This window comes from Vicugna pacos, chromosome 5 (assembly GCF_048564905.1).
Source record: "Vicugna pacos chromosome 5, VicPac4, whole genome shotgun sequence".
In the NCBI taxonomy this organism is placed as follows: domain Eukaryota; kingdom Metazoa; phylum Chordata; class Mammalia; order Artiodactyla; family Camelidae; genus Vicugna; species Vicugna pacos.
This window is the reverse complement of record NC_132991.1, coordinates 7966486-7983082: the sequence shown is the minus strand read 5'-3', so window position 1 is coordinate 7983082 and position 16597 is coordinate 7966486. Positions and strand designations below refer to the sequence as shown.

The following is a 16597-nucleotide window of genomic DNA, read 5'->3' as shown; positions in this document are numbered from 1 at the left end:
CTTTCTGTGTCTGTATCCCTAAGAGATACTGATGATTCTGTGTGTAAGAAATTATCTTAAGTAAATAATGTTCCTAAGCAGGCAAACATCTACTGTAAGAATGAAATAAAATAAAACAGAGACAGTACCACGTGCAGTGTATAGTAACCCGTTTATGTGGACTGTTCACTAGTGGGTATTGACCCCGTGGCTCAGATGCAGAATCTCGGGTCGGGCAGACTCAGACTTGAGTCCTGGCCTCCCCCACCGTTGAGCTGCCTGTGTGACTTCAGCATATTGTATCTGGGTGCACTAAGACTTCTCACTTTTGGAGCAGAGTGATGAGGAGACGTCCCTCCTGGGGTTGTCCAGGCGACCAAAGGAGAGTGTGCAAACCCCACCAGTTACGTGCACACAGGTGCCTGCTCGCGGTCGTGACCTTTAAATACATGGACTGCCCCAGTGTTCTGAGGGCGAAAGGTTTGAAACAGGTGATTGATTAAATATCGTTCATGTCTGCAGTGTAGTAATAGTCTTTAAAAATGAATTAGACTAATACAGAAAAAAATCTATTAAATGCTGATAGTGGACGAAACAGGTTTTGTGCATGTGTGTGTCATGTTAGGTCCGAGTGCGGTACAGTCTGGAGATGCGTGTACAGCAGTGTGAGCAGTTTAACTTTGGGGAGTGATGATACAGGAGAACTTTGACTTTTAATTTAAAAATGGATGTAGGTTTTATCAGAAAAAAGTAAAGGTGTTTCTGACTGGGAGGAAATCACGAAGGTTAAAAAATATGTGAGGTTGTATTTACCTCCCTTTCTACATTTTCCCTCAGATGTTTTCATAGCTTCATTTGACTTTGTTATCTAATGAAGCCTTAAGCGTTTTTAAAAGCAATGAAAACTAAAACAGGTGGACGAAGGACAGTTTGTCCATTCACAGATTTTGACACCTTTTGTGAGGACTGCCAGCTTGAGTATCACTTGCTCTGTTCCGAACAGCGAATCCCGGGTAGGGGTTGGAGGACCCGAGTGGCTGGGTGCACAGTGCTGGGTACTGGGTGGGTCTCAGGACGAGCCTGAGCAGCGCCTGCAGGCGGCAACGGCTTAGCCTAAAAGCTGGAGAGAGAGAGGTCTGGGGACCTGTCACCGGTCTCCACACAGCCTCCTCTTGGGAGGGCGAGCTTCAGTCCCTGGGCTGCCACGTTTCTTCTCCCTTGTGAGTGACTCTTGGTGTCAGGGAGAGGACCCAGTTGCAGCCTGTTGGGAACGACAGCTCCCATAGAGGGACCCCTACCCCGGACAGAGTTGGGTGTCTTGCTTTGGAAGGCAAGGTGTGTTCTCCCCACTGCACTCGCCCTGGCAGATCCTGCCCAGAGGACGAGAGGGCCTTCCTGGTGGGTGGACAGGGACCAGATGTGTCTTAGTGTCTGTGACATTTTGTTCATCCTCCTGGATGAGTGTACACGTTTTCTAAATAGAGAGTATAATCCCAGAACTTGTCATTCCAAGTTCTAAACACCAATGTGATGTCAGTGTTTATACGGATGTGTTTTTCTGCCACTCGCGTACCCAGACCTGTGGTCAAGGGGGCGTGGAAGGGTCTTTGCTGACTTTGGACCAGTACAGTATGTATGGGGCTCCTGGCTTTGTATACCCCCCTCCACCCTCACCAGCCTGGTGAGAGTTCTGCTCTGAGGCTCTGGAGGCCTCCCTACGATGTGCAGAGTCAAGTCTGTTGAGGCTGCCGAGGGGACTTTGTGCCAGTCCTGGTCCCTCTCCAAACTTTGTCCAGCGTCTTGACCACAGTTCCAGACTTCAGTAAAGTTCACTGACTTGATCCACTGTAAGAATTCTGCTTGTTTGCTGTTGAGTTCATGAATGTTGTTTTGTACTGCAGACTTTGAGTATTTTCAGAAGGGTCCTGTCTCTTCCATGTTTTACATTCTCTTTTGTGTCCGTGGTTCTTGGATACACTGTGCCTACTAACTGAGTTACCAGGATTGGGGTACTGGAGACTTGGATGAAAGTTAATGTCACCCTGTAGAAATTTCATGAGTTGTTTTTAGAAGTCTTGTCCCAGTGCTGTAACGGGGGACTGGAACTTGAGGGATTTCTGAAGGATTAAAGGAACTGAGGGCTCTGGTAAGCTCCCTCCAGGTTTCCACCCCTGTCTCTCACACGGCATAAGTGACCCTCAGGTGGGGGTCTTTGCAGTGGTGGCCGGAGGTAGAATTAATTATTTCTTTAGGCTCAGGGAGAAGTTTTCCTTCTCTAAGAACATTTTCTGTGTAACAGATGTTGTTTGAATGTGTGAAAAGTTTTAAATTGATGTAATAGCACAAGCGTGCATAGCTAAAAATACTCAGCTCTCACACGTTTTTGCCTTAGTTGAAGCTCTAGAAAAAGAGGCTGTGTACTAACAGATGTCTGCTTAGCCGAAAAACCTAAAGAAAATGGGAATTTAAGTGACTTGCAGAGTTCAGTATGGATCGATATAGTTGAAACCTGGGAGGCCTCCTCCCGGACCGGTCCTTGGGTCACAGTACAGCCCCAGTGCAGTGCGAGCACAGCTTGCTTGTCCCAATGAGGAACACACCTTCCACATGAGAGAAGTCCAATTCGGTTAACTGACAACGAGCACCGTTCTGAGACCCTAACTGCCTTTTGAATTTGATCTTAATCCCTGGTGTCCCCAAAGCTGGAAGACATGGGGTAAACTTATTTTTAGATCGTGCATTACTTTTCAGACGGTGGTCTCAGTTAGCTTCCATCCACCAAACACCATTTTGTAACAGATATCTCTGAATTTAAGCAGTGTGGCCAGCTGTTAATCTGGAAAATGAATACACCCTTTTCCCTGTTCTGAATTTCTCATTTGGTTAGAAAACGTGAATTACTTTCTGTGTTAGTACACAGATGACAGGGAACGTAAGTTAACCTTGATGGCACGGTGTTGTAGGTGTGAGCACCGCTGTGCACGTGAATGTGATTTGGCCTCTGCACTGGTGCTGATGGCTCCGCAGTTTGGGTTTGGGGTTTTCTGTGTGTGTTTCTGCTTTTTATAGTTTGTGATTAGCTGTCAGGCTTGCAACTGTCACTTCTCGTTAACACCACTGTCCTGACTCCTGCTCCCCCTTCTCACTGTTCCTCTGTTTAGTTACTTCTCGTCTGGCCAGAGAATTGGGTAAAGAAGCCTGTTGGGTTTGTTTCCGAAGGGTGAATAGAAAGCCTGAGTCGGGACCAGCAGAGCAGAGCTCAGTACTAAAAACCCTCACTGGCTGCCTTTCCCCCTCCCTTCTTTGAGAGGTGCTTCTGTTCAGATACTAGTGATGAGGTACATGCCTTCTCAGTGCAGGACGCCGCTACCTGACGTCTCTGGCAGCTTAACATTTATACCAGAAGCTCTTTGAGGACAGGGTTTGCACCGCTCGGTTCTTTCAGATTGTCCAGGTTGTTGGCATGGTGTCAGTGCAGCAGCGGGTCCCCGACCGCCATCCTCGGGGCCCTCACCGTGTGTCCGCTCTCAGGAGGGTTGAATGTCTTCTTCTGCTTTAAAGGGTTACTTTTACAGTAATAAGAATATGGGCAATGTCTTGTATTTACCTACATATTTAGCGTCGCCGAGGCTCTTCATAATGGGAAGCCAGGTTTCCTTCAGCGTTTCTTGGAGTGCAGCTCTGCTGCTGCTGAAGTGTGTTTCTGTCTGTCTGAGTTCGTTTTCGTTCAGCCTTTATTCTGAAAAGATATTTTTGCTGGATACGGAATTCTCGGTGAATACTTCGCTTTCACCGTTTTCAGAATGTCATTCCGTTGTGTGCTGGCGCCCACGGCCTCTCTGTGTGGTGTGTCTGTGTCGCTCTCCCTCTGATTCCGCCACGGGTGCTCCTCCTTTCCTGCCTGGGAGATGCTTGCTGTCACCCCACAGGTCTCAAGACGCTATTCCTCTTCTTTTTTTCAGCCTTTTTTTTTTTTGTCTGTATGCTTTAATTTTGGTTAAATTTTACTGCTCTGTGTTTACATTCCCTGATTTTTTTTTTCTTCCGCAGTGTCTAATCTGCTTTTAATTCCATTTCAATGAAATTTTCATTTCAGCTACGTTTTCTTAATTTCTAGACTTTTTATTGGTCCTTTTTTTAAAAAAAAATCTTCCTTTTTCTCTAATTCTGTCTACGTGTGCCTTTAGTACTGAACATAGGTATGGCAGTTTCAATGTTTTTACCTGCAAGTTCCATAATCTTGGTCATTCCTGAGTCGGCTGCTACTTTCTGATGTTTTTCTCTTTTTTCCCTCCTAATTAGGAGCCACATTCCCTGCTTCTCCTCTGTTGATGAAGTTTTGATTAGCTGTTGTGTACTGTGAATGTTCCCTTATTGAACGTCTGCATTTTGTTATATTCCTTTAAAGAATGTTATGCTTTGTTTGGCAATGCAGTTAAGTCACTTGCAGACTGATATCCTTGAGGCCTGTTTTTAGCTCTTAATAGAGCAGGTTTGGTGTAGCTTTTGTTCCTGAAACAGTTCAACCCTGCTGCTGAGGCCCACCCTCCGTGGGGTCTCCACTGACCGCTTCTGGGGAGCCCCTGAGGACACTTTAACTTTGGTGTTCAAACACCTTCCTACTTCATGTACACTTTGGGGGCTGTTCAGCTTACAGTCTCCTGGTCATTTTTTGCCTGCCCCTCCACCACCCCAACCCCCTAGTGGAATTTGACTCACACATGCATGACCTAGAACCTAGTCCATTGCTAGAACTCTCTTTTCTGGGTGGCTTCCTCTTTTCTAGAATTCTGTCCTGTAACTTCAGCCACCTCGGCCTCCCCGAACTCTGATCTTCATTTTCTCAACTTAGCAAGGCTGCCAGGTTCTATTTGGGTCCCCTTCCCTTGTACTTGAAGGCTTCGAAATTGTCTCCAGGCAGGAAGTTGGGGTGATGGGATAGCTGTAGCTCACTGTTCCCCTTCTCTGAGGCATCACAGTTTGCACTACCTCCTTTACTGGCTAGAAGTAGTTGTTTTACACATTCTGTCTGGTTTCTAGTAAGAGGTTAGGTCTCTGCTAATCCATCACTGCTGCAAACAGGAATCCCAGGAATTCGGTGAAATTGGTCCATTGAAAAATAATCCTCAGTAACTGAATACGGTTTTCAATGGCAGGCCTGCTGGTGTTAGAACAACTAAACTAAACAGTTTCCATGAATTTGAGTGAAGCATAGGAGTGTCTTCATCTCCCCAACTCGTGGTTTTGCCTTTCTCACTGCCCAGAGCTATCACCACTCTGAGCAGGGTAATGGTTACAGGGTCGCAGTGTGGTGGGTGATGACAGATGCTCTGAGCGCGCCCTCCGAAGCGAGGCTGGGATCCATCTCAGCGGGCGCCCAGTCCTTTACACTGAGCTAAATTCTACTCTTGGGAGGACCGTGTTGGTATTCCCTGCAGTTTAAGAATCACTTTTGAATCTGCGTGGGAAGTCTGTGCTCACAGACCACTGAATGTCTGAATCATTGGGACACTGATGTGTGGACTGAGGGAGCCAGCGTAGCTTGACGGGGGACCTGGGAAATGTAAAGGCAGGTTGAGGGAAGCTAATCTGCATAGTGGTATGTGTTTGTAAGTGTGTGCTTTCTCTCTTAAGTGGAGTAAAAGAAGCCAAGTACTTTGAAGTGGATTGTTGGTGAGTTGTAAGGAACTTTAGGGTCCTGAGTAGACGTGAGACTTGGCTGTTGATAGTTTAGCCAAGAAGCGACTGCATCAGGAAAAGCAGGTTGTTGTTTGTATCTGTTTTTTGGCCGACAGTTACTGAGACTTACTGGTAAAGATCTGACGCCCTTTTTCAGACATGAATATTGCCAGCTACGGATGCTAGTTTTCTTTTTTGTCTTTAATTACTCCTGAGTTCGTTCTTTAGCTCCTGAGTGACCCACACATGTGTTATAATCCCTGGTCCTCAGCAGTGTGCCCTGACAGCTTTGATTTTTGTGTCCTCAAAATGCTGTACTTAAATATGTTCATTTTTATAAGCCCAAAGATCTTTTTTCTTTTTAATTTCAAATGCAACTTGAAGAATGTTGATTGGATCTACTGCTGTTAAGAAAATTTAGAAGTTAATGAACGTATGAAAAAATGCTCGACCTCACTCAAAAGAGAAATGCAACATTGAGGGAGAAGGGTTTTTTTTTTCCTTTTTTGTCTGTCAAATTTTGGTTGAAGTTTAAAAATGATAATTATTTACTGTTGGCAAGGGTGTAGCCAGATGGGCACTTCTTTGAACTTTCAGGAAAAGTACATACGTACACGACCTTTCTGAAGGTAAGTTTGCAGTACACATAAAAAAACCTTTATGCTCTTGACCCAGTAATATTGCTTCTAGGAATTTTTTTCCTTAAAATCATTAAAAAGTCAAAAGTGCAAGTAGAAAGGTATTTGTTGCAATATTATTTCTAACAGTAAGGTGTTAGAATCACCCTAAATGTCTAACAGTGGAAGTGTTTTCCTTTGTGGCATTTTCCAATCACAAAGTACCATGTGACCATTAACATGGGTATTTATGTAAAGTGGACAGGTTTGAAATTAGCAGTATTTTAAAATGATACATAGTCTCATGTTAACTATTAGAAAATGCATGAAAGAATGGTCAGAAGTATGCCAAAATGTTAAGTTATCTGTGCCTAGGTGGTGGTTCAGTGAGTGCTTTCCTCTTTATGGTTTTCTGTTTTCCAAGGTTGGGTGGGAGAGCATGGTAGGTACGTGGAAGCAAAGATGTTTCTGGCTGCACTCTGAACCCACCTAAGGCTTTTCTAAACCCTGGACCGTCACCTGTGACTCCACAGGAGTAGGTCAGCCATTCATCTCCAAGCCTAGTTGCTGTTTTAAATTCAGATGAAGAAGTACTTAAAATTAAAATAAAAAAATGATTTCTATGCTTACTCTTCAGATAAAAATTTTGATGATGAGGATTCTGTGGATGGTAATAGACCCTCCTCTGCCAGTTCTACGTCCTCCAAAGCCCCACCAAGCGCACGGAGAAGCGTTGGAATGGGGACCGCCCGCAGGGTCAGCTCATCCACTGTTGGGTCCAAATCTGCAGGTGAGACCAAGCCCATGGGGCGGCATGGGGTTGGCCCACAGACGTGCCCTGAGGACATGGGGTGGTTCTGTGTGTTTCCACCGGTGTTCTCTGCTGTCAGTGCTATAAGCTGTGGGCTGGGCCAGCACAGTTTGTCCAGGCAGAGCCTGCGGGGGGACAGATAGCTAAGGGGCAGGGGGAGAGCACCCCCCTCCCTCCCAGCCGAAGGCATTTATTTGATTATTGGGTTCCAGCAATGCCCAAAGCTGCCGTGGGTCCTTTTACCAGTGTCTATGTATCATGATTGATTATCCAGATGTCAAGTTGCACCTTCCGCCCTTGAAATGTGTTGTTCCTACACAAGTGGCTTTGTTCTTGGGAGGCCAGTGTGGATGTTAAGTTAGTAAATGGTCAGGATTAGCTCCCTGGAGCTTTGAAAGTTTATTCACAAGGATTTCTGCCCTATATCCCTTTTCACCCAGCCCCCAATTTAGACAGTTTTGAGTCCTTGTTACACACAGCTTTCATTTTGCTGTCACGTTGTAAATTCACAGGCCAGTTTCCTGCTTTTTGCCTCTGAAAAAAACATCAAGTACCCCTGCTTTTAGAACCATGCTTACTGTTAGCACTGGGCTTTTGAGCTTGGCTGGAGGGCTGACTTCAAGCTGCGGTCAGGGTCGGTGTCAGGATGCTGTCTCCTGCGGCCTTTTCCTGCTCCCTGAATTGGCCCCAGAGCGTTGGTGTCCTGACACGGTCCCCGACGTCTCTGTGTGGCAGAGGGGCTTTCTGACGGCAGAGGGTGGAGCTGTGCTTGTTTCTTCCATTTTTGTGGTCATTCTTGTTCTTTCTAGGCTCGTGGTGGTGGTGTTCCTTTTTAAAAATTTATATTTTTGATGATGAGCTTAAATTCACACAACATAAAATTAACTGTTTTAAAGGTAACAACTTGGTGGCATTTAGCACATTCACAGTCTTGTGAAACCACCACCTTGATCTCTTTCCAAAACAGTCTCATCCCTCCAAAGAAAACTTTGTCCCTTTTATGCAGGTCCCCTCCGTTTCCTCCTCCCTCAGCCCTGGTCTGTGTTGGTCTGTGCAGGGAGCTGCCACAGACGTGGGGTCCTGCGGAATGTGGTCTTTTGTGCTTGGCATCGTGTTTGTGAGGTTCACCGATGTGGTAGCATGTGTCAGTACTTGTTTTTTGCATGATCAAGGCCGCCCTCCCCCATTCCCCTCCCCGGGACCCCAGCTCTGTAGATTACGTGGAGATACCTACCTGCTGCCCCTTGGCCCTGGTCTCATCTTTTTTGTCTTGCTTAGCACCACAGTCAAGGATTTCCTCGTTGCCCCTTCTGTTCAGGCTCCTGGGCTCAGCGATGGTGCTTGGTCTTTGGGTCCCTCAAAGCATTCTGCGTCTCACGGGGAGACAGGTGCTCAGGCCCACCTGCTCAGGGGACCCAGGCCAAGTGCTCTGTGTGCTCTGCTGCCCGTGTGCGGTTGGCTCGTGCGTGCAGCACAGTGCTCACCAAGGGGCTGATGCTTTACCACTGCCAGGAGCCGTCTTTAAAGGCCTTTTCTGTTGGAGTCATCCGTCAGGACCCCAGAAACCAGGTCCCTTGTCTGGCAGGAAGCTCTGGAAAAGCACTCAGCTAGGCAGTGTGGATCGTTGAGGGTCACAAGGTGACCGTGGAGGACAATTTTGAAACCTTTATTATGAAGCAAAAACATCTGATAAAATGTCACAGGATTTGCATGTGTGAAGTGAAGTTCATATTAGCATATTTTAGACTTTCTCCCAGGTGATAGCGATTAACTGTTAAGTTGAAGAGACTCTTAAAACAGCTTTACGGGGGAATCTCGCAACTAATGTGTAAAATGAAAACTGAAGGAAATGAAAGTTTAAGGAGATGAAAATGTTTTGAGTCTAATATAAAGTTGGAATGAAACTGTTAAAATACTTTTGATCTTTTTGATTGTTTCACAAGTTTGTTATGCTAGATTCCTAACAGTTACATATTTTCATTTATTACCAGAGGAATTAGAATTTTTGTTATACATTTATTAGGAATCTTTGAAACTATTTGTACATTAATATGACATAAACCATCTAACTCCTTTAAGTGTAGACTGGCCCTTCTTAAGCAAGTAGTCTCTTTAAATGACTTTAAACTAATTAAATGTTATATTGTAAAATTGCTGTCTCGATGCTGAAAGTCACTAATGTTTGTCAATTCCACAAAACTAAATTTTTATTAAGACTTAAAAAAAGTTACAAATCTTCCAAAATATAATTTTGATTGTGTATATTCAGACTCCTCTAGTGCACACTGTTTATATATAAAATATTAATCTTTTCATAGCTGCAAAAGAAGGGGCTGGAGCCGTTGATGAAGAGGACTTTATCAAAGCGTTTGATGACGTCCCTGTGGTGCAGGTGAGTGAGGCGGGTTAGTTTGGCTACAACAAGGATGCAAGGATGCACTTATTCTGCAAATTTTGCTTTTCAAATGCGTGATACGTGGAGTTTCTTACTAGGTAGGGTAATTTTGACTCAAGATTGCAGGAGACGGGAGGTTGCAGACTAGGAAACTTTGGAGCCTTTCAGAGCTGCAGTGAAGAGCAAAAGTCATGGCCCAAGATGACGTTTCAGCAAGAACTGGAGAGAAGTTGCTCTAGCAGTGAGCTTGGGGGTCAGGTCACATAAAGGGGGGAAATAAGTGATTAGATTAGAAGAGAGAACAGAGAAGCATACTTATTTAGGGATTTTCCTTAGAAAGACAAATTTGTAAATTAGAAGGATTTTGGTGTCTGAAGCTATAAAGAATGTTTTCATGAAATCTTAGTTTATGCAAACACTTGATGCTTCAGTTATGTACCTGACAGATGAGCAGAGATTATTTATGGAAGCTGGAGGACAGCTACACATTTACACTGCTTTGTGCCTCAGAGTCATCTGGTTGGTTCAGGCTCATATCCTGTCCTCGGCCGACACTGCACCCTGGTACTGGGGCCCTAAACCGCCTAGGTCTGCCCAGCCCCCGCCCTGCCACGTGCAACTGTGTAGTCAGGTCATGGACACCTTGGGCTCGTCCCGTCCTTGGTCCTTGGCCTTCCCCTCCCAGCCCCTCCAAACTGTCTGATGAGTAAGGCGTGAGGATAGGTGAGAAGGTGAACTTGAAAACATTTGAAGTCACAGGTGCAGGCAGACCACCTTTAATTGCACTTGGCCTTGCTGCGCTTTGCAGATGCTGCGATTTCACAGATGGAAGGTTTGTGGCAACCATGTGTCGAGCAAATCTTTTGGCACCACTTTTCCAATAGCATTTGCTCACCTCATGTCTCTGTGTCCCATTTTGGTAATTCTCATGATACTTCAAACACTCCATCAGCAGAATGATGACAATTGGCTGAAAACTCAGATGATGGTTAGCATTTTTTAGCAGTAAACTATTCTAAAATTAAGGTCTGCACATTGTTTTTTTAGACACAGTGCAGTAGCACACTTAATAGACTACAGTCTCGGAAACCAGACAAATGTGTGTGACTGCCGGGTCGGCTCCAGACAGCAATGTAGCCAGTGTCTCACAGGTGTGCCTGTGTAATGTCACAGAAATGCTGAGAGGAGAAAATGACTTGTGCATCACAGACGGTTCCCCAGTAGGCTTCATTCTCTTTTGTACGTGAAGCATCTGTTAAGTTTGTAGTAAAGCCGTTTTGAGGCAAGGTTCCCCATACTTGGACATCAGATCTAGTGAGTGGGTGCTTTCAATGGGAAAAAGCTCAATCTAAGACTAACCCATCTAGATGTTATCTCAAAGGTCCTTCTGAAAAATGAAATAATTTCCTCTACTGTACTTTCTAAATAATCTTGGCTTTATATAATAGGGAATAATCTGTTTATTCTGTACATTTTCTTACATTGATTGTAAATTAACGTTGCTTACAGATTTATTCCAGCCGAGACCTGGAGGAGTCCATAAACAAGATTAGGGAAATACTATCTGATGACAAGCATGACTGGGAGCAAAGAGTGAACGCTGTAAGCCGCTGACTTCGCGTGACCACGTTTCCATTAGATATTTAAATACTTTATTATGAAGTTAGGGTACAGCTTTAATGAATTTTACTTAGTAAATATTTTAAACATAATTACCGTATTTATTATTTATACTATCACATTTGTTACCATATTTATACTTCACCTTTTTAGTAGAATACCTCACTTCTGTTTTTAAAATGCCAAGTTAATTCCTGTTGTATCTACTTTTAACAAAGACCTACCAGTGGGACATCCAGTAGGAACCACCACTCACCTGAGTGCAGATTTAACTATGCGACTACTGGCCAGCAGTTGGCCTTTTACTGACGTTTGTGCCCTCTGTTCCTTTCTGTCCTCATGTCACCTCTGTCCCCTCTATTGTGGGTTAATGAAAACCAGTGGGGTGAGCACTGGAGAAAAGGGACATTAGAGTGAAGGGTGTGTCTTACCTGAGGTTGCACCTTATTTCACATCGTGCAGCTGGCAGGAAGAAGGAGAGGAATGGGTTCTGTTTGAGATCAGACCTCGTGATGGGGGCACCGTGAAAGAGATGGTAGGATGGACCGTCCCTCTGACTCATTAAATAAATGGCAGTGGGAGTGGGGGCAGGGGGAGGCTTAGGGGAGGAGCTTCTACAAGCTTTATCTTAGAATCACAGCATCTGTAAATATGTTAAAACATTTCCCATTAAAAACACATTTTGTGGAATTGTTACGTATTTATCATAGATACTAATTTTTAAAAATTTGTTCTTATTTGCAGTACATAGATTTGTTCAGTATATTAGCTAATATTTAGTTGCCTGAATTCTTTTTGGAAAACTGTTGCTGTGTCAATTTAACTTTCATCTCATATTTGCTGGCTCCTCTTTATGTATTCTGTTTTGAGAATTGTTCTCTCTCAATTTTCTCTGTCCCATTAGCTAAAAAAGATTAGATCTTTACTTTTGGCTGGTGCTGCTGACTATGATAACTTCTTTCAACATTTGCGTCTTCTCGACGGAGCCTTTAAGCTGTCTGCTAAGGACCTGCGCTCTCAGGTGGTGCGGGAGGCCTGCATCACGCTGGGGTAAGGACCACGGCATCCAGGCTCGCGGTGCTTCAGCACGGGCCCACGGGCTGTCGGGTCTCTGGTGTAACTGCCGATGCATCTTCGAGGCCCGTTCCTGTTACTGTTCTTTTGGGACTTAGCAGTACTTCCTGACCAGTTACGTTAAGTGTGACAGATTTTAAATTTTATTCAGTGGTTTAGCTCTGAAGCCTCTATCTTAAACTTGAAGCAGTTATTAAAAGGTGGAAACGTGAAATTTTACAAACTCCTGTTCTCAGCCTTTCATTGATTTTGCTGGCAGAGTATCGTGTGATTATTCGAATTTTTGTTTCTAGAAGAGTACTATAGCTGTAACGTTACTGCAGTAAAATTGTATCCTCAGCAAACCAGTATCAGTGTCTAGAATTCTGTGTCAGACACTCAAAGCAGCAGCAACGACAAGGGGGCTTTGCAGCTGCTTACAGTTTGGGCTTCAGTCAGATGTTGAAGCCTGACTGTTATGTGCTAAAAATGAAAGAGAAATGTCATGAGGGAGCTTTTTCATATTTGTGTTTTATTAGTGTGTGATTGATTTGTTTGCTTTTCACTATTTTAAGAGTAATTAGGAATTTGACACAACATTGTAAAATGACTGTAACGCAATAAAAAAAAGTTTAAAAAATAAAAATAAAAACATTATATAAAGAAAAAAAAGTAATTAGTTGGAAGTCATTTATTTAAAAGAAAAAAAAACAAACTCACGGGCTAGTGCTATTTGCCAATCCTCTCATGCACATTGGAAGCATTTTTAAAGTATCTTACTCGGACCTTTGTCCTTTATCCTTAGACAGCTTTACACAGAGGCTCTAAAACATTGAGACATTTATATGCTACACCGTTTATGAGAACTGTAACTACAGCCCAGCATCTGTTTCCTGCTGCAGGCATCTGTCATCAGTCCTGAGGAATAAATTTGATCATGGAGCAGAAGCCATTATGCCAACCATCTTTAATTTAATCCCAAACAGTGCCAAAGTCATGGCCACCTCTGGTGTTGTAGCTATTAGGTTAATCATTCGGGTAAGTATAGTTTGGGGCCGTACATAGAATAAGCAGGTAGTGAATATCGGTGGTCATTTTTCATTTGAGGGACTGCATATATGGAATCACATTGCACACACAGTATGGCCTTTTCCCCCACTTAATTACAAACAAAATATCTTCAGTTTTCAAAACACTTGTTTAAATTTAATTAGCCAAGTAATTTACACACACATTTTTCAGTAAAACCTGATAGTTCACAAAGGCTTGATGGAAGTCCCTCACCTCACCCTCTCCCCACTGTCAAGTCCCATTTCCCCAGAGCAGCCCTAGAAATTGGGGCTTGCTGATGCTACCTGCAGTCTGTCCAGAGTGTTCACAGTGACTGGGGCTTACTTTGTATTGTTTTTAGTTCTTAATGCTTCCCCTGCCTACTTCAGGCATGAAACTGAAAGCCACTATTGCACATTTCCCTGGAACAGTCTTCCGTTTGGCACTTAGGTCTCACCTGCTCAGATGGTTTAGACCTCATCCCAGCGATGTGTGTAGATTTTAGACTTGTTTAGACCTGTTGTCTGTTTTGGCTCTGTAAATTCTGTCATGACCTTCGGCAATATCCGTGAAATTCCAGTCTGAATATATAAGTGCTTTAGAGAGGTGAATACAGAAGTCGTTGTCTCAGTCTTGTCTAATTTTTGTGTTTTCAGGTGAGTGTTCACCTCTGTCCTTTGCTCTTTCCACAGCACACACACATCCCCAGGCTAATACCTGTCATAACGAGCAACTGCACCTCCAAGTCTGTTGCAGTTAGAAGGTAAATTTTTAAAGAGTTTCCTCATTATTTTTGAATTTTTAAAAAAACCAAAACAAATTTTAAATTTCCCTTCATGAAAAAAAGTTTGTTTGAAATGTTTAATCTTTATTTAAGATTGCTGTGATTAATGCCTTTGGATTGAAGGATTGTGATCTAAATTGTCTGGAAAGTAAATTTAGTCCAAAAAGTTGAAAGCAAAACCTAGTTTACAGGTGATATTTTTGATTAAATAAGTTGTTGTAAAGCACATTTAAGGCAAGAATTAGCTCCAAAGATGGTGGTGTTCACTGAGAAACAGATAAATACAGGCATGTGTGTTAGAGAGACAAGAAAAGCCCACATCAGGCAGTGGCCTGGGAGAGAGTGGACGTGGGGTGACCACTGCCTAGGTCGGGGCAGGGGGAGTGACGGTGGGGAGAGGGCATGGCCACGGTCAGTGTCTTCCTGAGAGTGCTTGCTTAGAGCCCCGGCCCCGTTACCAGCCTTGAGACTGGGTTGATGGTTTCTACTGGGCTCTCCGAGGGCGCTCGTGCTACCAGAACCTGGGAGCTGGTCTTGTCTGTCTTGCTCCCTGGAGTGTGTCTTGGTTACTGTTGTATCTCCAGCATCTCCTGACTGATTAATCGTGTGGATTCTGAGATTTTAAGTTGGGAATATCCCGGGAATGAGACTGGTCGTTAGAGGAAGATTGGCTTCAGATTTGTTCCGAATCTAGTAAGACCTAGTCCTGCGGAGACAGACATCCTAGAGTCCAGAAAAGGGAAATTATGAAGTGGTGGGGCCCAGATTGGTGATACAATCCAAAGGAGACGAGGCCAGAATTGTTTTGGGGTACAAATCAGACCAAGACAGATCCCAGAAGCGAAGAGGCTGGGAAAGAAAGGAGGTTGAAAGATTGAAGAGAGGAAAATGGCTGAGCCGCTAGAGAAGAATCTGTTGTAAACACTTGGTAGGAAAATTTGTTAAATACTTTGTTTTTCAGGGTTATTTATTTATTTATTTATTACCTTTTTTGTGCAAGACACTGTTTGAAATTAACACAAAGACTGATCCCTGGTTCTTTAGCGTGCATGGGTCTGTGTGTGTCCGTCTGTGGTCGTGTGTTACTTGAGTGAGCATAGTGGTAGATAGCCGTGGGGCAGACACCCTTTCGGTAACAGTGCGGTGAAGCTCAGGGTCCTGATCTCAAGGGAACTCCTGTACCCCGTCCCTGTATCTTGTGATTATTCTTTTTGGCCACCATAGATGCTTGGTTATTTTCATTTGCTTTGGTTTTCAGTCAATTTTGGTTCCATCTTTATGTTCCATTTTTTAAATTGTAAAAATTTAGAGGAAATTTACCAATTACAAAAAGTAGTGTTTGGTCACTTAAGAAAAAAGCTTTTATTTTCACTAACATACTAAATGACCAAATTACATATATTATTTTCTTTTGCAATTTTCAGGCGCTGTTTTGAATTTTTAGATTTACTTTTACAAGAATGGCAGACACATTCACTGGAACGGTGAGCATCTGATTTGCTGGGTTTTCCTTCTGAGTGGATCTGGGATTTCATGTCTCAGTGGTGGGTCCAGCCCACTTTCTGTAAGAGTGAAGCAATCTAACATTTATTTGCGTGTCTGCTGCTAGTATTTCTCCTGATGTGAGGCACCTCCTCCTGGCAGAAGGGTCAGTGGTGATGGTGTCGTCAGCATGTCCGGGGTGTGGACGGGGAGCTGACCGGCACAGCCAGGCGTTGCTCTGTGCTGCTCTGGTCCTGCTGCCTGACGTACCGTCAGTCTTAACAAGGCGGATGTTTAACACTGCTCTCAGCGGGAAAGGGTAACTTACATCCTTGACAGAATTTCACTCATTTGAAAGTTTTCTTTTTGTTCCCTCCATGTCGGAAAGTCAGCAGTTTTCTCTTTATCCGGGTTGTTTTGTGGAGAGTGTCACATCATCGTGGTAAAATGTAGGATTGTGGCAGAATTCTTGAAGAAGCTTGTGTCTGCTCTGAGGTTCTTTCTCTGCCGTTTTTAGTTCCTGTCAGTGTTAGGTGCCTGTTCTTTCTGAGCTAAATCTGGAGACTAGATGGGGGTATTGTGCTACCCATTGTGTCGTGTGGGAGAAACTTGACGCCATAGTGGTAAGCGTGTTACCAGTAGTGGGGTTGTAATGGCCTAGGAGCCCAGGCCACGCTGCCCTGGTCAGAGAGGGAAAAGCCAGCCTCCCAGAGGTAGTTTCATCTGAAAATATTTTGACTCTAGAAGATTGTCACACATTCAAAAAGATTTTCCTCTTCTTTAATCTCCCAGGTCTTGTATCCCCTTTATTTGGTAATAATTTTGGAACTTACAGGTGTAAGTGGACTGTGGGGTTTAGTGCAGGGACAGTGATGGGACAGGGAAGCGTGAAGAGCTCAGACGTGGCCGCGGGTGTTTGTTCACTTCCCGGCTCAGCGCTGGCACCTTAGCAGGTCCTCCCTGAGTGCTTCCAGAGTGAATGCGGGAGTGAGGCAGGTAAGCTGGCCCTTTTCTCCAGACCGGTAAGTATCCCGTGAGACAGCTGGATGAGTCCCTCTCAACAACGGGAGAACATAACTGAAGGGAACGCCTCTGTAAAATAGTTACCTAACTTCATGGAAGTGTTG

The 16597-nt window shown here is 44.1% G+C and overlaps 1 protein-coding gene across 4 annotated transcripts in view; it reads left to right on the top strand.

Annotated features, from left to right (window-relative positions):
* The window catches only part of CLASP1 (cytoplasmic linker associated protein 1), a 191567-nt gene that overhangs the window by 88050 nt on the left and 86920 nt on the right, over window positions 1-16597 (top strand). For all 4 annotated transcript variants that reach the window (XM_072960809.1, XM_072960808.1, XM_072960810.1 and 1 more), the window contains exons 11-17: window positions 6913-7065; window positions 9405-9478; window positions 10991-11083; window positions 12006-12151; window positions 13057-13192; window positions 13897-13967; window positions 15413-15472. In XM_072960809.1, coding sequence (XP_072816910.1) covers window positions 6913-7065; window positions 9405-9478; window positions 10991-11083; window positions 12006-12151; window positions 13057-13192; window positions 13897-13967; window positions 15413-15472 — 733 coding nt within the window. The remainder of the gene's footprint in view (window positions 1-6912; window positions 7066-9404; window positions 9479-10990; window positions 11084-12005; window positions 12152-13056; window positions 13193-13896; window positions 13968-15412; window positions 15473-16597) is intronic.